This window comes from Diadema setosum, chromosome 10 (genome assembly GCF_964275005.1).
Source record: "Diadema setosum chromosome 10, eeDiaSeto1, whole genome shotgun sequence".
Lineage (NCBI taxonomy): Eukaryota > Metazoa > Echinodermata > Echinoidea > Diadematoida > Diadematidae > Diadema > Diadema setosum.
Genome location: NC_092694.1, coordinates 28,126,536 through 28,150,519, shown reverse-complemented (window position 1 = coordinate 28,150,519; position 23,984 = coordinate 28,126,536). Strand labels below are relative to the sequence as shown.

At 36.3% G+C, this 23,984-nt stretch overlaps 1 protein-coding gene across 1 annotated transcript; it reads left to right on the top strand.

The window, feature by feature from the left end:
- Positions 1-2,057: 2,057 nt before the first annotated feature.
- Positions 2,058-22,520, top strand: LOC140233917 (arylsulfatase-like). The gene is made up of 8 exons (XM_072314005.1): positions 2,058-2,313; positions 10,210-10,362; positions 11,302-11,414; positions 12,482-12,695; positions 17,108-17,272; positions 19,842-19,976; positions 21,207-21,556; positions 22,353-22,520. The coding sequence occupies exons 1-8, from the start codon at positions 2,058-2,060 to the stop codon at positions 22,518-22,520; spliced, it is 1,554 nt and encodes a 517-aa protein (XP_072170106.1).
- Positions 22,521-23,984: the final 1,464 nt, after the last annotated feature.

The window sequence follows — 23,984 nt, the reverse complement described above, 5'->3', positions numbered from 1 at the left end:
CAGAATTAACAACAAATTAGCCAAAAAAACAACACACGGGTAAAACACAGAGGCATGCAGACACAGACACACGTACACGCACACACGCAGACACATATACATACACACACAAACACATATAGAATAGAATATACATTAATATCTACATAGAAGGGATTATCAGATTAAGCTGAAATTGAGCAGGTTTTATATTAACACATTCTGTCCATGATGAATGCCAACTTTCAAAGCAGTAGCATTATCCTTTCTAAAGTTATTAGAGTTGAAAGTGAAGAGCGTGTACAGGTTTTTTTTTTTTTTTTTTTTTTGAAGAAGAAATGAAATGGGGACTCTAAAGACACACTTAATCACACTATTGTAAAAAAAAAAAAAATGTTCGAAATAAACTGCTAAAAAAACAACATACTTTCCTGTTCATTTTATGATACCACATTTTAGCATAATGTAGAAAAAGACTTGCTCTTTCAGAAAATATAGAAAAGTCAAGATTGACCAAATTGACCCTTTTCACCTATTTTCAGTCCTCACACAAAATCAGTGCGTGCGACTTTTTGTTTGTTTTGTGATGAACGGTCATATATATATATATACATATACATAATATGACCGTGCATCACGAAAAAAAAAAAAACAAACAGAAAAAGTCGCACACACTGATTTGTGTTGAGACTGAAAATAGGTGGCTCCTAAGTAGGTTAGTACATCCAATCTTTAAGGGGTTTTTTCATATTTTCTAAAAGTCCAAGTCTTCTTCTACATTATACTAAGGTTTGGGATCACAAAACAAACAGAAACGTGTGTTTTCAGAAGTTTTTGTCGAACACTTTTTGGCGGAATAGTGTGATTAGGTGTTTCTCATAAAGTCCTCTTTTTATTTCATAAAACCCTTTCCATACTTTTCCCTTTCAACTCCAATAACTTTAGGAAAAATGATTCTACTGCATTGACAGTTGGCATTAATTATCTATATAAGATGCTAATAATTCGTCTTTAATTTCAGTTTAATCTCATGATGCCTTGATTGTTGTTGCTCTGGGTGGTTATATACTGTTTTTTGTTCCATTCATCGCAGAGCGAGCAGAGCTTTTTGAATAGTTAAAATTAAGCGTTTGAATTGACCCTGTACTTCGGAGCCTCAGTTCACACTTTCTGGAGTGTGTCTTTTCTTTCCAAGGACATGAAGGATAGGTTAGGAGAGTCCATTTGAATTGAGTTGTACATCAATTAAAGTTTAAAGTCTGCTCTTTGAAAATCTGTGGCTAACTAATTTTTTTTTTTTTTATACTTTTTGTTGGTTTTGTGATGCAGGTTCACATATCCTTCACCTGTTTAGCGACTCTTCCACACAGCCCACATTATTATATGCATTGGACAACGTTTACAAACGGAAATCCTGACACCGGTCAATTATCGTGAACTTTCATTTAGGATGCTCTTTTAAGCACTTCTGCATCTGCCGACAGTAACAACGTCAAGTTTACCCCAAGGTCATACCTTCCCAGGCATATACATAAGAGGTAGCCAATTCTTGAATTGTCATTCAAATGGTCCCGTGTTAAAAGGAATATTAAAGCTATAGGAAAAATTCAGATGGTAAGGATCTAACCAACAGTTGATCTTCGCAAGGTACCTCGCCAAGTGTTTCTATGGGAGCAAACAATTATCGCGGTTCTCCCAGAGTTGTCGTCTGTATTTCCCTTTGTTTCCACCTGAAATTCGGAGAAAAATGCTTGTTACATCACTATCATTTTGATATTGGAAAATCGAGACTCGTGCAGTCAGGTCGACTTTGTAATAAATTGTAGGCCTAGTCTTTTTTTTTTTTTAAATAGTAGCAAATATCCATACTTGTTTTTGTTTTCATGTGGTAGGCTTTGTATAATCATTAGTTAGTATCAATACATGACTTCATGTACTTATCCTCATTCAGTGAGTAGCTTTAGCATGCAATTTTTCATCTCAAAAATATCGTCACAGTACATGTTGTAGAATCTGGAACCATTAACATTAACTGACACTTTAAGCTATTTTTTTTTATGCTTAAGACATCCACCACTATGAGTGTACTGCGTATTCTCGTCTACGCTTGCTTGGTGACGCTTCAAGCAGCAGCGCACAAGCGGGACGTGTTTGACAAGCCAAACATCGTCTGGATCGTGGCCGACGACCTCGGCTACGGGGACTTAGCGTCCTATGGTCACCCGACCCAGGAGTACGGAGGAGTCGACGCCATGGCAAAGAAGGGCTTGCGGTTCACCCAGGCATACGTACCCGACACTCTCTGCACTCCAAGCAGAGCTGCATTTCTGACAGGCAAGTTTTGAAGCGGGAATTAATCCTAAGCCAATTCACAACGTCGTCGAGGAAATGACCATTTTGTTAACGACATGGACAATTTGTATGGAGAGCCAAGTACCGCATGGCCTATGTCGTTACGAAATCAGTCATTTCGTCGACGAAATAACCTTAACGAAATGATCATTTCGTCGACGAAATAACCATAACGAAATAATCATTTCGTCGACAAAATATTGTTATGTCGTTACGAAATGACTAATTCCGTAATGAAATAGGCCATGCGACACTTGGCGCCCCATAGAAAAATAAAAAAGACGGTCTTTGTCCATGGTTTAAACCATCGACAAAATTTCACAATTACCTTCGTGAATTCGGGCCAAAGAGTTTTAATTCAAAATGAGCAAACTCAAGTCTTGTGAATTTAAGATATTTGCGATTAAAGCTCCAAAAGGCCATGAAAATAATATGACAACATGGGACATTTTGAATCATTACTTTAAAAATTTATCTAGGTCTTTATCTACGCTACTTTCTTATACCACTATACTTTGGCACCTGGCGTCAGGCATTCTGTTTGTTGTTTGCGCTCTGTTACATGTCTTGGGTCATCAAGTTGTCGTTCCTTTGCTGTGTCTGTCATTAAGTTTACATCTTAGCTCATCGAATTTGCACCGATGGAATGATATGGATAATCACGGCTTTAGCCCTAAATTTTTCTATTTAATTTAATAAAACTAGTGATTTTTTTTTTGACATAGTCAGGCAGTATCCCACTACAACTGAAACGCATCATGAATTCTCCAGCTTTAAGATTTTATTTCAACAACAGCTAACATTGCATCCGAATTGGATTTTGTGGCCAAGATAACTGTATCCAACGTCCATCTTGTTATTATCCAACAGAAAATCAGTTTAAACAACAACATATTTAATCAGTTGAAACTTGTATGCTTTCACTTCTAGATATGAGAAGTATTAATAAACATTGTGATAATTTACAACTTTTCTTCAGAAAATTCAAACGATATAGATAATATTGTTCGGCCATTACTTTTACCGAGACATGGATTTCACAACACTCCAGTAATTCATATACCTTCCTTAATTTGATTTTACAAATTTATCATTTCATGATCTTATTCGAAAATGAAGTTGAATCTAGATATTAATATTCCAATATATAAGATTATAAAACAATTATCAAATTTCGAGTCTTCTTTAGATTATAAATTTGCTGTTAAAAAGATCAATTGACAGAAAAAAATCTTTGATAGGTATAAGCATAGTTCTATTGAACAAACTGAATTGAAATATGTTTATCATAAAAAAAAATTCTTAGAAAAGTTCTTCGAATACAAGCAGGAAATATACAAACCAACTTACGAATTTACGATTGACATAAAAATGCATGGAAATGTGTTAAAGATGCAATGAATATACCTAAAAATACTTTGAAGATTTCAAAAATAAGATGGGGTAATGTTATCCGTAAAGAAGTTCATTAATATAGCTGAAATATTTAATTAGTATTTATCTTAAATTGGTACAAATTTAGCGCGGAATGTTCAACCGGTGCAAACAATAGTCAATGACTTATACGGTGCGTCTAACCCCAATTCACCATTTTTAGTATCAACTCATAGGGAAGATTTTTTTAGAATTGTATGTAATCTTTATGGTAAGAAAAGTGATGGTTTCTGGTTTTGATGGTATCGATATCTGTTTACTGAAAAGTATTATTGTTTATGTCGTTAATCCCCTTGTCCATATTTTTGATTTATCTACCTCGACTGGTGTTGTACCCGACAATATGAAAATAGCTAAGGTTGTTCCAGTGTTAAAAAAAAAAAAAATAAAAAAAGGGGATGGGATTCAAGTGATGTGAACAATTACCGGCCCGTGTAACTACTCGCAAGTATGTCAAAGGTTTTAGAAAGAATCATTTATATGTTAGAACATCTAGATATTGCCAGGAAAATCATATATTTACTGATTCACAATTTGGTTTTCGTGAAAACCATAGCACATCACATGCTCTACTTTCGTTTGTAGAAGAAGCGACATGAGCATTAGATTGGTTTGTCATATGGTAGGTATCTTCCTGGACTTCTCCACGTCCTCAGAAAAACATAAATCATGAAATATTGCTCAGTAGATTATATCACTATGGGATTCGTGGGAAGGCCTTAGAGTGGTTCAGGAGCTACCCATCTAACAGAAAACAATTTGTGACTTTTAACAACATTTATTCTCAAATATTAGATATAAATGCGGTGTTCCACAAGAACCACTACTCTTTATAATTTGAAATGATAAATTTCACAGATCTTCGTAACTATTATCGTTTATCAGATGATTCTAATCTTTTTTTTTTTTCGTCACCCTGATCCTCATATTCTCCTACGTGCCCTAAACTCAAAATTAATAGAAGTTTCACATTGGGTCAAGGCTAATAAGCTTTCCCTTAATATCGCTAAATTTGAATTTATGATTTTCATTAAGTCAATAGAAATACTTCCCTGGGCCCCGTTTTATCAAAAGATAAATTAAACGTTAAGTCAAGATAATCTATGATTAACCTCTCATATCAACTGGAAGTCCACTTAATCTATGATTAACTTCCAAGCTAAGTTAAAGTCCGTTTTATCAAGACACCCACAGTTGGAAAAAATTTAACTTCCTCCAAAATCAATTATAAGTTTTCTCAACCGCCCCAAATCCATGATTAACGTAACAGGTGATTATATCAACTTTAAGTAGAAACAGTCTAGGTAGACTCAATTGTAAGGCAATTTACAGAAGAAAGATGACTGCCACACTTTCCTAGTCTAGCTGAGGTGTTGTCACAAATGTTTGGCTGTTAACTGCTCACCTTTCTCTAACATTTTGTTGCGTTTCTTTCATGTAATTATGGTCTTTTCCTTGCATGAAATTCACGATCGGCACGCAATGCTTACACGACTGCTGCACGCAAACACCCTCGACAGCAGTCGCAATCCCAGCCTGCGCGCCCGGCGCCTCGGCACGCCGTCCGCCCGCCAATCAAGCTATCGCCAGCAAGCAAGTAACCGAGTACAGTACTGGAACTGGAACCGCGTCTGTGTGTAATGAATATCTTGCCAAAGTAAAGAACCCATATGCGAGGAAACCAGTGATTTCTGACGTGTGTAGGCCTACGTAGAGCTAGTTCGGCAATAGACACTAATTAAGAGTTTAGTAGGCATATACAGACAATAAAGAGTTTAATTCTATATAGCACCGAGTACGACAGTAACTTGAGATCCAGCTTAACGTTAGGCCCAACTGGTTACAGATAACGTTCAGCGAGTCGTTTGTACTTACCGTAACACGTAGTGGCGTACTGCTGATTAGAGCGTCTAGTAATTCTAGAATTTCGACACGTTGATGATGTAGATTTGCGATCTATTCTTTACAAAGCCGATCTGCGCCATAGAGGTAAAAACAAACTATACTGTAATCACCACACTCTCACAAGTTTCCATAATCCTAAACGTAAACACACAGGACTTCGACCTATTGAATTAAGACTTGAAGTAATCCTACGTATGTGCGGAATCTTTACGGTACACGCGTGCGCAGATTTTCGTTGAGCTCAGGATGTGCTAGATCTATCGACCTTCTTTTTTCAATACAACGCAAAACGGCGTATTTTGCGGTTTTGTTGCAAACTTAATCATCATACTATAATTTGAGCAACGTTTGTCTGTTTGTTCTTCTACTCCTCCCAGGTCCTTGGTCCGATCTCCATTTAACTTAGTGGGTGGATGCAGGTTGACTGCGGAATTGCCCTTAAGGGGTTCATTTTTGAAAAGGCAAAGGTCACTGGGGTCAAAGGTCAAATAACTAATCTTCGTCAGCTGCAATAATCAAACACCCGATAGAGGACGCTATGTAGGCCTACTAATATGGGGATTCCCCCAGAAATATAATCAGACACCCGATAGAGGGCGCTATGTAGGCCTACTTATATGGAGATTCCCAGGTGTACGCCTACTTGTGCTTCCAGCAAGTTTGGCCAAGATCGGACCGGACCTCCGTTGACCCAGTGACCTTGACCATTTCTGGGTGAATCCCCATAGAGGATTTCTGGCACTCCACGGGTACATTGACTAGTACTCCTAACTCAGCGGCTGTATAGAGCTAATAATACTGCGTCGCACTAGCAGACTACGAATCCGTGGCCATGGCAAACAATCATGTTTTTGTTGTTTGTTTTGCTTAATGTATTGTTTTGTTTTTAAGCAGACAGTACCGGAAACCAGCCTCGTCCCGTGTTTTTAGTTTTGACTAAATCAATAATTAAGTCATGGTGATGGGCTATAACTATAATTGACTATTAAGTCTCTTTGTAAAACGGAAACTTGCAGTTGATTTAAAGTTATAGCAGACTTCAAGTTGGATAAAGTTAGCGTTGATTTAACAATCAACGCTAACTGTATATTGATAAAATAGGGCCCAGGTGACATATTTATTGATACAATTTCTCTTAAACAAGTCAATAGTACGAAATATCTTGGTATTTGTGTGAATAACAGACTTGCATCGAAAGATCATGTTAATGTTATAACTGAAACAATTTCACAAAATATAGATGTAATTGATGGACTTTGATATTTTCCCAACAATTTTCCACGTTATTTATGTTTTACTTCAGTTTTATTTTACCGTATTTGCGACCGTGCGTCAAACATTCAACAAAAAGTCGCACGCGTTGATTTTACACGAGGACTCAAAAGCAGGTGAAACGGGTCAACCAATTCAATCTTAGGTTTTCCATAATTTCTGAAAGAGTTGTTCTTCTTGTACGTTACTGCTAAGTTTTGGATCAAAAAAAAAAAAATCCTTTGCATACTCTTCACTTTCAACTTCTGAAAGGCTAATGTTACTGCTTTGAAAGTTGGCATTGATCATGTAATGAATGTGTTAATGGAGCATGTTTAATTCTGCTTAATCTGATAATTCCTTCATTGTTGTTGCTTCGGTGCTTTCATGTCCCATTCATCACACAGCTAGCACGGTTTGGTAAATATTAAGCGCTTGAATAGACTCTATACTTCAGAGCCCCTTTTCTCAGTTCACACTTTTCCAGAGTGTGTGCTTTCTTTCCAATATTATATATATATACTTTCAGAATCTGTTCTTAACTAAAAATCCATGTCTGGCGACTTTGTGTTGGTTTTGTGATGCAGAGTAACATTTGAAATAAGGAATTTTAGTGTGCTTAGTGTGCTTATTGTTTTTAGCATCAATTTCGTTTAGAAAAAAAAAATGTATAACTGCAAGAAAAAATAAATCTTTGAGAGTAATCATCAACTTGAGTCCGCGTGCTCATATTGAAAATTTGTTTTGTGATAATAGATCATTGCAGATGAATTATTTATATTTATTTCAGCTGGGTCAAGTAAGGTTTAAAAATAAATGTATATGAATTCACCATAGATATTTGATCAAATCTTCTGTCGCAACGATGCGGCACACAATTACCATTTGCCATTATTACGAACCATTATCACCCGAAATAAATTCGTTTTCACTGGCCTTAGGTTCTTGATGAGCCTCCACAACAATCTGACTGGTCTTTCCTTTAAATCAAAACTGAAAAAAAAAAGAAATATTTTTTTCATCCCCACTAAAAACAAACAAGTAAATAAAAGAAATCATTTATTTTGTCCTCTTCATAAAAATAGAATAAATGTGACCCTGCACCTCAAAACAAACAAAAAATCGCCAGACATGAATTTTTAGTTAAGACCATATTCTGAAAGAATATGAATGTATAAATCAAATCAAATGGACTCTCCTAACCTATCTAAATACTGGAAAGAAAGCACAAACTCAGGACAAGTGTGAACTGAGAAAAGAGGCTCTGAAGTACAGTGTCTATTCAAGCGCTTAATCTCTACCAAACCGTGCTTGCTGTGCAATGAATGGGGCAAAAAACAGGAAGTAAACCACCAGAGATACAACAATGAAGGGATTATTAGATTAAATTGAAATTAAGCATGCCTCATTGACACATTCTGTCCATTATTAATGCCAATTTTCAAAGCAGTAGCACTATCCTTTCAAAAGTTTTTAGAGTTCAAAGTAAAGAGTGTGGACAAGGTTTTTCAGAAATGAAAAAGGGATTCTAAAGACACACCTAATCACACTATTCTACCAAAAATGTTCGCGATAAACTGCTAAAAAACACACTTTCCTTCCCATTTAATGATACCAAAATTTTAGCGTAATGTAAAAGAAGACCCGCTCTTTCAGAAAAAATGAAAAAGTCAAGTTCGGCTAGGTTGACCCATTTCACTTATTTTCAGTCCTCACGCAAAATCAGTGTGTGCGACTTTATGTTCGTTTTGAGGTGCACGGTCACAAATAGATAAATTATTAATGATAAATATTTTGTAAATGTTAAAAGTTTCTGTTTCATTGCACGTCAAATTTTGATTGAATTTCAAGTTTCTACCCAAACATTGGTAATCTTTCCGGTAAACCGAATCGTAGACCACTCGTCTTTGTTTCTTCTCCTTTCTTTGTTATGCCTATCTTAGTTTGTTTTCATGCCTGTTCAATCCCCGCTTTCGTTCTTGTCAAAGTCAAAGTCCTTTTTTTTTCTGAAATCGTAGTTCTTTTTCCTTACTTGCTTATTTTATGTATCCATGTTTTCTTAAAACTATATGCGATTCAAGGTTCCATGAACCATTATGTACTCATGTAAGCGTTATGTATATTGCTTTTTATTACTTTATGATTATTGAAATAAAGAAAATCATTAAATTTAATCGAACTAAACTGAACTGAACTTATTTGAAATGAATTGAATTGAATTCAAGAACATTCCTCGCCGAAAATGTCATGTTTTGTCCCATGTAAAGATAAAAAGATTTACTTGAAAGGAGCTGTACAGTAATGATTGAGGTATAGGGATTCATGTTTTATTACATTCCTAAGTAAGATAATGAGAAACCTCTTATGAAATATGAAAGAGCATGTAATTCTAAGAAGAATTCAACGTTTATTTGATGGAAATTGGTTTTCAGATGGCTGAGATATCCACACAAAAAAGTGATAATGAAGAAAGACTACAGGCCAAGCCTTTACATAGGATCTCTTTGTTTCACTTTGTTTTTTGATATCTCAGCCATTTCAAAACCGATTTTCATCAAATAAACTTTTAAGAACCCTTTTTATTGTATGCTCCTTGACTTCTCAAAGAGTGGTTTCTGAATATCTCGCAAAAGGTTAAATCCTCACCTCAACCAAAACTGTACACACCCTTTAAATCTAATCGAACTGAATTGAATTGAATTGAATTCAATTGAATTCAAGAAAATTCCTCGCCAAAAAACGTCATATCTTATCCTATGTAAAGATATAAAGGCTTACTTTAAAATGTTTAAAATGCTGCCTAATCCGTTTGTGATCAAAATCTTTATTTCTAGGTTGAACAAACACAATGTTGAATAATAAACATATCGCAATGATCTCAGAGATAAGGGTGCGTTCATACCTGCTACTGAACGGATGTATGGAAGTATTATTGACTGTAGAGAGAGGGGAAAATATCACCAAGACCCAACGCCAGTATTGACAAGACTTTCTAATGTCACATGATTTACAAATATGAAAATACTTTAAAGTTGAAACCTATAAGCCTATTGTGCAAGTTAAAACTGATAACTTTTCATAAGTCGGAATAACATTGATTGCGTAAGACATTCAACCAATGGATTTTCCCCATTTGTCCCTTCTTTGGACCATTATATACATACACACAATCATCAGTGATCAAAGAAGGGCCTTATAATGATAACATTTCCAAATGTTGCCAGCATGGCAGTTACCTCTTTTTGATGGTAAAGTCCTCTGCTTGAAATTCTTGCTACCGCACTGAAGGTCGCTATCCTGCTCGCCTCGGGATGTACGGGTTGACAAAGCGTGTGCTCCTCCCCTTCAACCCCAACGGGCTGAATCGCTCCGAGATTACCGTACCGGAAGCTCTCAAATCAGCCGGCTACACAACAGGCATGGTCGGGAAATGGCACCTTGGTAAGACGCATTGAGGTACTGTTTAAGATGGTTAATGGATTTTTACGTTCCGTATGACAACTTGAGTAACCCTGTATCCTTTTGTCTATTTTTTTTCCTCCTTCGTCGTCGTCTTACTCGTGAACGTCTTTTTTTTCCTTTTCTTCATCTGCCCTTTCTCCTTCCCTTTCTTAATGTATTCTTTGTTTTGCCCATTCTCCTTTTCCCCGTTTGTTCCGCTCTATTTCTTCATTTTTTCTTCGTCGTCGTCTTCCTCCCCTTCTTTCTTTTCTTAATCTTCTGCTTTTCCTGTCTTTTTGCTTTTTCGGACCCTTCTCCTTCATCTTCCCTTTCAGAAGATTATTATTATTATTATTTTTTTTTTTTTTTGCATCTAAAGTCCTGCTCATGAGTTGTTTGCCTCACTGGAATTTGTTTTCAATTTCAATTTCAATTTCAATTTCAGTTCATTCTTTTTTATTTCATTGTTTCGAAAAGAACACAGACATTTCACTATTCTTTGTAACATAATAAGGTTACATAAACAGAACAAAGTAAATTGAGAAGAATATCTCATAATTGTGGGACCTTGTAATTATAATACGTTGTCATGAGAATTGAAGTGATAAAGTCGAAATAACAATATGCAAACTTCGAAATATTGGAGTCAGCTACAGTTTCAACTACGGTTTTAACCCACTGATTCTACAAAGAGGTATAATTATGGGTTTAACAAAAATATAATATTTATAATCTGTTCTCTGTATTATTATTTTTTCAGTAGGAGGATGCGGCGTACTACACACGAAGGCAACTTTCCAAAAGCCGTCACCACGTGTTCGTCCACTAAACGACGAAAGAACACTGTATAACCTTTCGTAAATGCAGTTCCTTGCACTATGATTATCCAAAGTGACGAAAGAGATAAAACTTGCTTTTCTCGTTGATCGTCCCTTGCAGGCATCAACCGAACACCCAACATGGACGGGTATTACCTGCCCTCAAATCACGGTTTCGACTTCGTTGGTATCAACCATCCCAACACGAACAATCACAAATGTGAAGAAACAAGAGTAAGTACTGACACTTGTACATAGAGTAAAGAGTTCATCCTGATAACATGAGTGATATTACATTTTTCGAGTTAATATTACATTTTATAAGCTCTGCATTATATCACTATCCTGAATTTACATCTTATTTCCATTGCAATTTAGGCACTGTTTCTCTTCATTCATTCACATTGTCATGACGTTAATGAAAATAATAACAATAATGTCAATAATGAAAAAAATGATGACAGTCATAATAATGTAACTGTAGAAAAATATTATGATCTGCATTGCAAACAAATTATGAACACTTAATTATTCATTAATATATACTTTGTATTTGTATTACTTTTCTTTGGAATGAAAATAAAAACCAAATTGAACTGGATTGAATTGAATTATCAGACTGAAAAGGTGCCCGTAAAATTATTTTAGTCGTTGCACCCAATAGGTGTTTGGTTTGCCGTGGTTAACATTGTAATCTTCAGGTTTTTTGTTTTTGTTTTGAAAAGACGTTTGATATAATTGCTTTAGGATGTTCTTTTTGTTTTTACTTAAATATCCAATTATTTAGGAACATTAAGGTGGCCCCTGACACATTAGTGCTTATGTAGAAAAGGCTGTCATTTGTATTGTTTGTAATCATCCCTTTTATTGCAGTTAACTACATAATTATACCTCCATGACGTTATGCACAGACATTTTAAGTGATAACTATCCAAGACTTTTGAGTGACTTTAACATGATTGATGTGAGTTTGACCTCATTTTATCGAGACTAAAAGTCAACACATTCTGACATAAATATTGGGGGGGGGGGGGGGTTAGAATTAGTATCAGTATCTTTGATATTATTAGCATTGTTTTCCATATGTTTTACATGATTGTATCGTCATAAGAGTGCTGTTTGGTATTGTCATTATGGTTACTGGTCAATAAAAAAAAAAATATGAGCAAAGTCCTGGAGTCAAAAAAAAAAAAAAAATCTGAGCACTGTCCGGTCTGTTCCTCTTTTAAACGCTTAAAATAGTGAATCATGTGTTCGATTTCTCTGGCTGCTTAACGTCTAATGGTTCGTTGTTTCCAAAGCGGGAGCCCGCAGTAGAACGCTGCTTCATCTACCGCGGAAACCACATCGTCTCGCAACCATTCAGACACGACAACCTGACGGACATGATGGTGCAGGATGCCGTCAGCTTTTTCGAGAGGAACAAGCGGCGTCCCTTCTTCTTCTACATGGCCCTCTTCCAACCCCACGTGCCCCTCAGGGTCAATCCTCGTTTCCACCTGTCCTCCAGGAGAGGTAATGCCAAAGTTTGTTCTGGTGATGGTGCCGTGGTGCTACAGTACTTGTGGCAGCGGTGGTGGTGGTGGTGATGGTGGTGGCAGTGATAGTAGTTTAGTGGCGTGGCAGAGTTAGTTGACGAGTGTCAGTGGTAGTGTAAGCTATCGAAGTGAAGTAGACTTGCTAAAGGGGTAAACGATGCATTTTTTTAGTACAAATGTCCTACTTGGCACAGATGTTCCCTAGGGCGATTGAAATATTTTCATCCAAAGAGAAACTCTGTATCTATGAAAATAAGCCTCTATTGACATAATTTATGCAGAAATACATATAAAAATCATAAAAAATATATGTGCATCCAGCAGAAATACCTTATTTGGTAGAAATATTCTATCAAGTAAGTGGAAACAACTCCAGCAAAGAATTAATATCATACCTATGTAAATAAACATAGAATTTGCATAGAATTTGCATCGATTAAGCACTGGATCTTGTAGTACAAAGTTTGAACCTGGGATGGATGTCTCTTGGGTCAAAAGCAAATGAGTCATCTAAAGAGACAAACTGTCTCTATGCAAACAACCTGTTATTTGCATAATATGCATATCAATACCTACACAAAGACAATCAGAACAAACAATATGCAATTATCTGACAATGTCTTAAATCACTTTGAACTTTCATGATCCAAAAAGCTAATAGAATAAGACAATATTCTTATATTTTATTAAATATATATATATACAAGACGTGAAATTTCGAAACATATTGATATTTGAAGTAATTTTTCCCTTATTGCATAAATGCTTTGCAAGTGGGAAAAATAGCAATCGATAGTGACACTCTTTAAATATGATTATGCAGGTATAACAGAGGGCCTACAGAGGAACAGAAGCAAATCGGAACAATTATATTGCTTATAAAAGGATTGTTTTTCCCTTGCAAACAGTACACAACTGAGGTCATGTTTGGAAAATCATTACAGAAATAGTGTATTATATATAGTGAAAGTGTGAATTCTGACTTTCATTGTATGTTGTAGTCAACCAAGGGAATAAGAGGCTTTTTACATCAAACTGATTGTAAACTTGTGCAAATTATGTGGATGCAAGGGCATCTGCACACATTAAAAACTTACCAGCTTGAGTTAGAAACAGAGTCTATTTTTGAAAAAAAAATGTTCCCTCAGTACTATGAGCTGCTATGGCATGGAAACTATGCTGGACGATTTTATACACAACATTTTGATAAGGAAATAATTTGTACAAAAATTGTCATGTGAGCAATATAGGAGATGGCATACTTAAAGTCAAATAATCTTAGTCTCTGACATAAAATCAGTCAATTTCAACAATAAATCAAAGCATAAATAATATGTTCATAGCCATAAAAGAGCATATTAGATGGACTTTACAATTACTAGGATGTATCTTGTCAACAGATCGTCACATGCTACTGTTATTTACGAGGATCGTAAATGTCATATTCTCCCTGGTTGTCATTGTTTCCCTTGGGATAATGTAACTCCCTGGCGGTCCAAAGAATGTTATATTCCATCACATACCAGCTAATTCCTGCATAGATGATCATGACCTACATGATCTTGCAGCTTCCCCCCACCCCCCCCCCAAAAAAAAAAAATAATAATAATAATTACGTTAACTGTTTTTATGTGTAAAGATGTCAGAGGTTAAAATTAAAAAAAAGATACACAGGTAAAAAAAAATGCAAAAGAATGTCAGAGGTTATACATGTGTGCATCAAAATTAACTTTCATGCGCCCCATACATTAAATGCAATGACGGTGATGACTATACCATGTCACTGAATTCCATGTCCTTTTCTACTTATCAAGAGGAAACAAAAACACTTGAGAGGGCAGGGCTTAACATTTTTCAATAATCAACAGGGGTATCACTGTCAGGTAGAATATGCACAAACATGTACTAAGTTTCATGAAACCTTGATTTACATTCAAGATATGGAAGAAAAAGTGAAATATGGCACTTTCATCAGAGCTTTGACCTTTTGGCAGGAAATTTCCCAGAGAATCCCGATTAGGTAATACATGTATATATCTAAGTTTCAAGAAAAATCCTACAAACATTGCAAAATATGAGGGAAATAGTGACATTTTGAGGGACCATTGACCTTGATCTTTGACCCCTGACCTTTGACAAATGACCCCTAAATTCCCTAGAAAATCCCTGCCAGTACCAAGTTCCATGAAGACACCTTTAACCATTTGGGAGATACAGAGAAGAAAAAGTGAAATTTCAACATTTTCACTGACCTTTGCCCTTTTACCTCTTGACTTCAAACTCTCTGGAGAATCTTATTTTGGTAGTACATGTATGCAGTTACTAAGCTTCAAGAAAATACCTTTAGGCATTGCATAGATATGGGGGAAAGAATGAAATTAATTTTGCGTTGCCCTTGAACCTTTTGACCTTTGACCTCTTGCCGATTTTACTTAAAAACAGCTTAATTAATTGCCCCGTCATACGTCATCTTTGGACCAAGTTTGGTGAAATTTGCTTAATCCAGTCTTGAGTTATCACGTAAAATGATACAATTTCTTAAGTCGACCTTGACCATTGACTTCTGATACATTCGGGTATTGATATGCACAATATGTTAATTAGGTGGTATTTGCATAGAGAAATAGTGTTTTGATATTACAAACCATTTCCTTTTGACTAATACAAGATATGCATACTACTTTGGTAGTTTTTATCATAAAATTCAGTTCTTAGACTGTAAGAAAACTTTAAAAATAATGTTTTTACTTTACTTTCTTTAGTAATTATGTAAATTTGCTGGTAAAGATGGTTCAATTACTCAAATTCTTTTTTCATGTTGTTTCATAGAGTGTTTCTAACGGGTTATATCTATCTAGGATGAGATTTACGGGGGTTTCATTGTTTACAAATCAATTTGCATAATTCGCATAATTATGCAACTTTATGTTTATTTACATAGGTATGACATCAATTTTTACAGGAATTGTCTATCGAATACTTCTACCAAATTAGGTATTTCTACTTGATGCACATATATTTTAAATAATTTTTATATGTATTTTTGCATAAATTATGCAAAGTAAAATTATAAATTATTGCATAGATACAGATTGTCTCTTTAGATGAAAAAAAAAAATCAATTGTACCAAGGAACATGTGTGTCAAATAGGACATTTGTACTATAAAATGCAGTGATCACCTTTTTTTTCCCCCTTAGCAAGCCTGCGGTAGTACTAGGGATGGCGTTGTTAGATGTAGTAGTAGTAAAGCGCCAAATGTGGTATCGGTGATGGTGGTGGTGGCAGTGGTAGATGTATGGTAGTGGTTGCAATCATAATAATGGCGGGCGTAGTTATGGCCTGTATCATTTTCCCCTTCCTGCTAGCTGACCAAAAAAAAAAAAAAAAAAAAAAAAAAATCTCCCTAAGATCCTCATATGAGTTATTCTTGTTTCCTTGCCCTACCTTTACCTATGCCTTTCACTTCAACAACGGGTTGAGTGGTGGCATCCCCTCATGATGTCCTTCCATTCTTGGCGGTTGCTGGCTAGATGGCTGGCTTCTACTAGTGAGCATACATGTATGTTTGTGCTCCTACAGTCTGTTTTTACACAGTCTGTCCATCTCTTGGGTGGTCTTCCTTGTGGTCTCTTACCAGATATTCTGCTCTTCATTGCTGATTTAGGAAGGCGTGTTACCGGCATAAGTATGAGATGTCCAAAATATCGTAATCTTCTTTTGGAGATTCTATTACCGTTCTTGTTGCGTTTAATTGGTTCCTTTTATGGTGATCCTTATTCTATCCATTAGTGTTACGCCACATATTTTCGCCGCATCTAGTTTTCATTGTGAATTTATTATCTATCATCTTTCAAAAGATTGCAATCATGAATGTATTTGTGTTTTTGATTGCTTCAAATCTTAATTTGCGCAGTTTTTAAAGTTCGAATCCATTGACGAAGGCTTCAATGACTGAAAGTATTCAGCCTCCTTTCTGCAAAGCCGCAATCAAGAATACGATTCCCTTATCTAACCTATTTTTTAAGTTTATTTAGATTTATGTTTAATTCACGTTACTTTCTTCGATTTGTGTCTGTCATGCCGACATGATTATGTTTTACAAAATGTGATTTGTCTGAGTATTTTTTTTTTCACTCTGCTCTGTGCATCTTTTCATATGCAGGTATCAAGACGTTGGTATGCATGTGCCTCACGACTATGTTTGAAGTAAATGTTTGAACATTTGTTAATTGAAATGAAATAAGTACTTGAAAAAAAAAGACACATAAAAAAAAGAAGAAGATACAGGCTCTCGGCTGAAAATGAATGGTAGAGGGCGTGAAGTCCGTATATACATTGAATGTCTGGGTCTAATGCGTTCCTGTGGTATTGATTATTATGTTTTCAGGCCGAATCGGTGATAACCTAAATGAGATGAACTGGGCTGTAAGTGAAGTCAATAGCGCCCTCAAAAGGCTGAGAATCCACAAGAACACGCTTGTTATCTTTCATTCTGATCACGGTCCACAAGCTGAATTCTGCGCGGAGGGAGGGAACGCTGGCATTCTTAGTGGTAAGTGCAACTCACAATGATTCAGACATGTAAACATTTTAATAAGCACTAACAAACGCGCATACACCAGTTAAACTCTTGACCACATGATAAAACACGAAATTATTGCACTCACATTTGCACGCCCATAATGTGTGACAAGAATGATAAAGACGAACAAACTGTAGTGATTCGATTATCTGTCTACATGACATCTCTTACTTCTATCTCTGTCGTGTATATGTGTGTGTGTGTGCGTGTGTGTGCGTGCGTGTGAGAGCTATTTTCATCATTATATAATGATAAAAGAAATATTCATAAATACCCCACTCGTCAAACAGATGAGTATCATTTGCCCCTTACCCGAACTCTATTTGCAAAATCCACGTTTATTTACAGTGGCCCAAAATTTTGGAATTCCGTCGAGAAAAATATAAAAGATTCTACTAGTTTGAAATCATTCTCTAGTAATCCAAAGAAATAATTGATTAGCTCATATGTACCCCATGATTAGTTTGACTGTTTGGAATTGTTGTTCTGTTTTTCTTCACCCTGCACCGAGAATGCTGACCTGCCCTTTGCTTTCTCTACTCCCCCTCTCTCCCTCCCTCTCTTTCCGTACTCTTTTCTGTGTGTGCACAATGTATGTGGATGTATGCATGTGTGTGTACGTGCGTGTGTGTGCATATGTGAGTGTGTGAATGTGTGTGTGTGTTAGTGCGTATGTGTATGTGTGAAAGCGTATGCTTCATGTTACCATCTGATTCGATTGAATGAAAACTGTATACTTTCAATGATTAGCTTGAACGGTACATATATCGTGCTTATTGTGTTATAAAGCCATGTTTAATTAATGTATTGCAGTAATGTAACGTAAGTGAGGGGACTGCACTATACAACTTCGCTTTTGAGCAGCCCCTCAATTTTCATTTCCATCAAGTTCTTTAAAAACCAATATGTATTATTATGTTTCAAGATATGTAATCATTTGAAGTGTATTATCTGTGTCTGTGTATAAATGCTCAAACAAAGCAAACATTTTGTACTCAGTTTCTGAAATATTGGCAATATTAAGATGCTGTATTGGTGATTATCATATACATATACATTAGATAATTTGGTATATGTTCTCTTTCTTTTTTTTTTTTCATAAGCAATATTGTTTTGGTACTGGTAAACTTTCTTATTTGAAGATCATGCAAAAAATGATTTTTTTTTTTCTCTGGGCTCACTTATTTTTTGAGCGTTAGACTTGAAGTTCAACACACATGTGATTTCTATGGTATGTACAAGTTTTTTTAGGAATGCAGACACACCTTTTGTAGTTGCCGGAGAGTATGTGTTGTGGTGACAGGTTTTGTTTTGTTTTGTTTTTCTTTTCTTTTCTCTCTTTTTTTTCTCTTTCTCTGTTTTCAAGGTCATTCAAATTGCCAGTGGATGAGATATGCTTTCTGGTTAGCTGTTGAAGAATGTGTTGCCATGGTAACAGTAAATTTTGAATGAAAAATTATATAAAAAATATGGATTTCGTTAACTCATCATATGAGTTTTGAGTATTTGGTTGAAATTTTGGCATATGTGATTATTATACGATTTAGATGTTTCACATTTTGTTATGTTATTGTTGAAAAGTGTGCTGTCATGGTAACATTTGAATCATTTGGTATCATTTGAATGAAAATTATAGAACAATATTTTTTTTAAGTTTTTAAGTGTTTGATTTGAAATTTGGGATATGATATGATCTATGATATCATAGTTGTGTATAATTCATTTTCTCATGTTATATATTGTGTTATCATGGCAACAGCGTTTTTACTGACAATCACAGAAACTACCGATATATTTATTTTTCTCAGATTTTGAGCATTCGACAAGAAATATGATATACAGCTGTATATATGAAAGTCAGTGGGCGGTATATACTTGTTTGATGTTGAGTAATATATTGTTATGTTAATAATTTCGATATAGTAAGAATATAATAAGATGGTTGCTGGTTGGGTTCATTTCTTTCCGTTTTGGGTGGGGGTATTTATCACTTTCAGTGACAGTTTTAATTTTTGATGAAATATATGGTTAATTGTTTGGTTATGATAGATACGTAGGTCCACCATGTTATTATTGCTTGTTTGACTAGTAAGCGTGTAATTGTCAGTGTATAGTTATTGTGTGACTGTATGTAGGGGACTCGATGGAAGAATTGTACTTGTCCACATACAGTGTGTTGTATTTGATGTATATGTCTTTGTTTTGTCAACTGTAATGTTTGTTTGTGCAGGGCCCCCAGTAAGAACAGTACCTGCCTCCTGATGGGGCTACCCTGTTGAAAAAAGACTGAATAAATAAATAAATAAATAAATATTGATTGGAAATGAAAAAAAAAAAAAAACTTGCATGTGAACATGCAAGTGTGAAATGAAATGAATGAAAATTATTATTATCGCCATAAAAACGATGCTTTAGTTTTTGGCGTTGCTTCCACTTGTAGTGGCGTATTGGGTGCTGTTAATTCTATTCCCTTTTATGATGTATGGGCCCAATTCTTACCAGAAACAAAAAACTGAATTTACTTTGTCCACTTTGACAGGTTACAAGACTAACTCATGGGAGGGTGGTGTCCGTGTCCCATTCATTACGTACTGGCCTGGAGTCATAAAGCCCGGAGTCTCACGAGAACTGATAACCAGTCTCGATCTCTTCCCTACATTTGTCAACCTTACCGGTGAGTTGTTCATTTCAATGGTGATGGTAATTATCCTGCTACAGTAAAATTATAACGAAACTGACTTTTGCCTTCTCTGTGTCTACAACTTTTTCTTTAAGAATCAGTTATTTTTTTTTAGAACATGATGATCAAAAGCTTACTAGTAACAGTAATTTTGTAACATGAGAGTGGAGAATGCAGATATTGAGTAAAGTGGAAATTATGCCACGGATGAAGCCAAGTAACCAATCTGGAAAGTTCCAGACAGGTGTGTGCCTTGGGGGGGGGGGGGGATACATAGAGAATATTTTCTTCTCCGGATAGAGAATTTTCGACATGTTCAATCTTTTTGTCAAAATTTGAATTTCATTTTTTATTAAGCATTGACGTCAAAAAGTTGGGCAAAATGTGTAAAAAAAAGAATACTTTTCCCATAGTAAGGCCTGTCCTAATGCGGACCTGTTTCCCCCGTAGCTGGTGGTCCTCACAGTGTAAATGCAGGAACATGCAGTTATGACCATGAAAATCACCATAGCATTTTGGGCGCTAAAAACGTGGGTACCTTCACATCTTGTAGTTTTGTTCTCGTTGAGGGAAAGAAGTAATACCATTTAGGTCTGAGTAAAAAGGATAAACGTAATTTCTTGTTGACAAATAGTTCCAAATATTTTCAATAGAAAGTTTCTTGTTCCACCCACTTTGTTTTCTTTAGTCTGCATTAAATTTTGCATCATAATGGTTCGTAGAAGTTCCAGTTTGCCCATAAAAGACGCAACGAGAAAACGTCTTCAGTGCCTTGATCAAATAACTATAAGGTGAAGTTTGGATTTTGTGCGACTGAGTACAGAACATATCCCAGGTATAGGTTCAGAACGGATGGAAGATATCGTCCAATAACGATGGGTCACATCTGGGAGGTCGAAACAATGGCATAATGAGACTTGCTCAGCTACTGAAACAGAATACTATTGAATGTCTGGATATGAAGCGAGGCAGCGTTTGTTATTGATGTTCAATAATTTATTTGTGCGGAAAAGTAAGCTACCTCGTTGGTGTCTTTTCTTTTACAGGTGGTGAGCGTAATGCCGGGGCTGAGCAGTTAAAAACAAAATGCAAAAAAAAAAACAACAACAACAACAACAACAACAACAACACCAAAGAAGACTAATCTAGAAGGAAAATTATGTCTTGAGCATGAAATTTAATGGAAAAAACAAACAAACTTGTCTCCCTTTCCAAACTTGCCAGGTGGTGCCATGCCAACAGACCGCGCCTACGACGGGTTGAACATCCGGGACACTCTCCTTTATGGTGCCGCCAGTCCGCATGGCGCTCTCTTTTTCTATTGTGCTGATCGCCTGATGGCCGTGCGCTACGGGAATTACAAACTTCACTTCCATACGCATCGGCTGAGAACGCCCAGCTTCTTCGCAACTGACGGGGTGTGCGGCAATGGCGGTGAAGCCACGGGACAGTTCTATTTAGACTGTGTAAACTGTCGTGGTGACTGCATTAGCGATCATGACCCACCCCTCGTATTCGACGTGGAGAAAGATCCGTCGGAAATGTATGCTTTGAATATCACGGAGACTCCAGGAGTAAGTCTAACACAATGACATTTTCACTTTCCCTCTTTATTACCGATTTGTCAGCCTGCGATTTGATGAAACCGATACGATCTCAATACCATGCAGACTATAAATGTGTTACGCTGGATGGAACACTCAAGAGCATGTCCTGAAAGTGTTGCTTGCAGATTATGAGCTTCCAAACAATAACAATATACATCTACGTTTTCATCTCATTTAAAGTTAAATTGATGTATTTGCTGTTATAATCGTTATTATTTTTGTTTTTGTTCCATATGCAGTTGGTTAAAACCTCTTGTAATGGGCTTTGAACTGACATTTCAAACTTTGAAGAGATGATGTAGATTTGATTGAGATGGGGATTCTGCTTTTAAACTTTTTTTTTTGTGAGAGTCTTTGTGGTGTTTTTTATTTCCCCCTTTTTTTGGGGGGGGGATTTCTAATGAGATATGAAAGAGCACACTACCATAAGAGATATTCAACTTTTTTTTTATTTGATGCAAATTGGTGTTGAGATGGTTACGATATCCTAAACCAATGCCGTCATAATAACAAATGGAACCCATCTTTGTTTAACTTTGTTTTCGGATATCTCAGCCATTTCAAAACTTTTCATTCCTCTCAGAATCGTATGCTCTTGAATATTTCATAAGTGGTTACCGATTATCTCACAAAAAGTTTAAATCTTAAATCACGATAATGGATTTTGTTCTTAATAGCTACACTTTTTTTGCATGGAAATGTATATTCTCATTGTCGCAATGTGGTCCATTAACTTCGTCTTTACTTCCTCTATTCTCATCAGCTCGCCTCCGTGGTAGAGACCGTGGCCGAACACGTGAGGGCGCACGAGGAGACCATGACTGTAGCGCCCCCTCTCTTCGACGAAGTAGACCGCAGCGTTGTGCCGTGCTGCAACCCACCGCTCTGCCGCTGCAACTACACCCCGCCCCCACCGGAGTGGGATTACTAGTGATACCTCGAAAACGGCGCTGAGGCTTGTTTCGATGCTCTCACATCCGTGTATGCCCGCACAAGAGCTACAAATGAAAGCGAAAACAGAATCGAAGTTTTGGACTTCAGACTACAATCGCGAAGGACTGATAACCAATTATTGAGGTTTTGCCCAGATTTACAACCACCGATTATCGATTCTTCATGCGGTGCCACAGTTTGCAGGAACATACGTGTTTTTTTTTTCTCTCTCTCTCTGTTTTATGGTTACATCATTGAATTTTTGCCTTTTTTTGTACACGATCAATGGGAAATTGTGAGGTTATGACATGATCAGCTCACTCATTTGCATATTCATATCTGCTGTACAAGAACTGTTTTGCAGAAATAAGCCAGACTTCCGAATTTCATAACTTTCTTATTTTTCATCGGATTTTAGACAAATTTCTACTGTGGAATTCGTAAGATTTCACTCTTTTTTTAGACTAACTTATTTTTGAACTGGATTAATCCTTTAAATGTCTGAGGTTTGTTATGAGTATATCGTCTAGATTCCATGGAAAGTGGAAATCCTTCAGAAAACAGGGTCTCACCAATTTGAACGTCAAGTTCTGCTTATGATGACGGTCCCCTAGCTGTACTGATTTCTCATTTTATAATCATTCCAGATGGTTAAGGTCATCCGATTGTAGATTGCATGTTGTTCCAAAAACGAAGACATCAAGGGGGATCGGTCATTTGCACATACTGGACCTTACCTGTGGAATAAGTTGCCTCAAGCTATCCGTTACGAATGTTGACTCCTTTAAGACTCATTTATTTGTCCCCGCCGAACGAGTTCGAGCAGGGGACTATGAAGCGGGCTCCGTACGTGTGTGTGTCCGTGCGTCCGTCCGTCCGTCCGTCTGTCCGTGCGTCCGTCCGTGCGTCCGTCCGTGTGTGCGTCCGTGTGTGATCAAAATGTTAAATTTGCTATTTCTCTGTCATTTATGAGCCAATTTTGATTCTGTTTGATTTATATGATAACACTACATGGGAGCTTTGAAACTTCTACACAGAATTTCAGTTGTGACTTTTGACCTTGACCTTTGACCTATATTGTACATTTTGCTACAAGATGCTACTCCTTCGCCATTTCTAACCCGATTTCGATTCCGTTTGCTTTATGTGATGGCACTAGGTGAGGACTTCAAAACTTCTACACAAAATTTTGACCTTATGACTTCTTTGACCTTTGACCTTAATGTTTGACCTATATTGTACATTTTGCTACAAAATGCTACTCCTTCGCCATTTCTAACCCGATTTCGATTCTGTTTGCTTTATGTGATGGCACTAGGTGAAGGCTTCAAAACTTCTACACAGAATTTTGACCTTTGCCTTCTTTGACCTTTGACCTTGATTTTTGACCTATATTGTACATTTTGCTACGAAATGCTACTCCTTCGCCATTTCTAACCCGATTTCGATTCCGTTTGCTTTA

Excerpts from the sequence above, each read along its gene's own strand:
- LOC140233917 (XM_072314005.1), top strand. The coding sequence starts at position 2,058 with ATGAGTGTACTGCGTATTCTCGTCTACGCTTGCTTGGTGACGCTTCAA. Across the intron at positions 12,696-17,107 it reads CCACCTGTCCTCCAGGAGAG|GCCGAATCGGTGATAACCTA; the intron begins GTAATGCCAAAG and ends TTATGTTTTCAG. Across the intron at positions 21,557-22,352 it reads ATATCACGGAGACTCCAGGA|CTCGCCTCCGTGGTAGAGAC; the intron begins GTAAGTCTAACA and ends TATTCTCATCAG.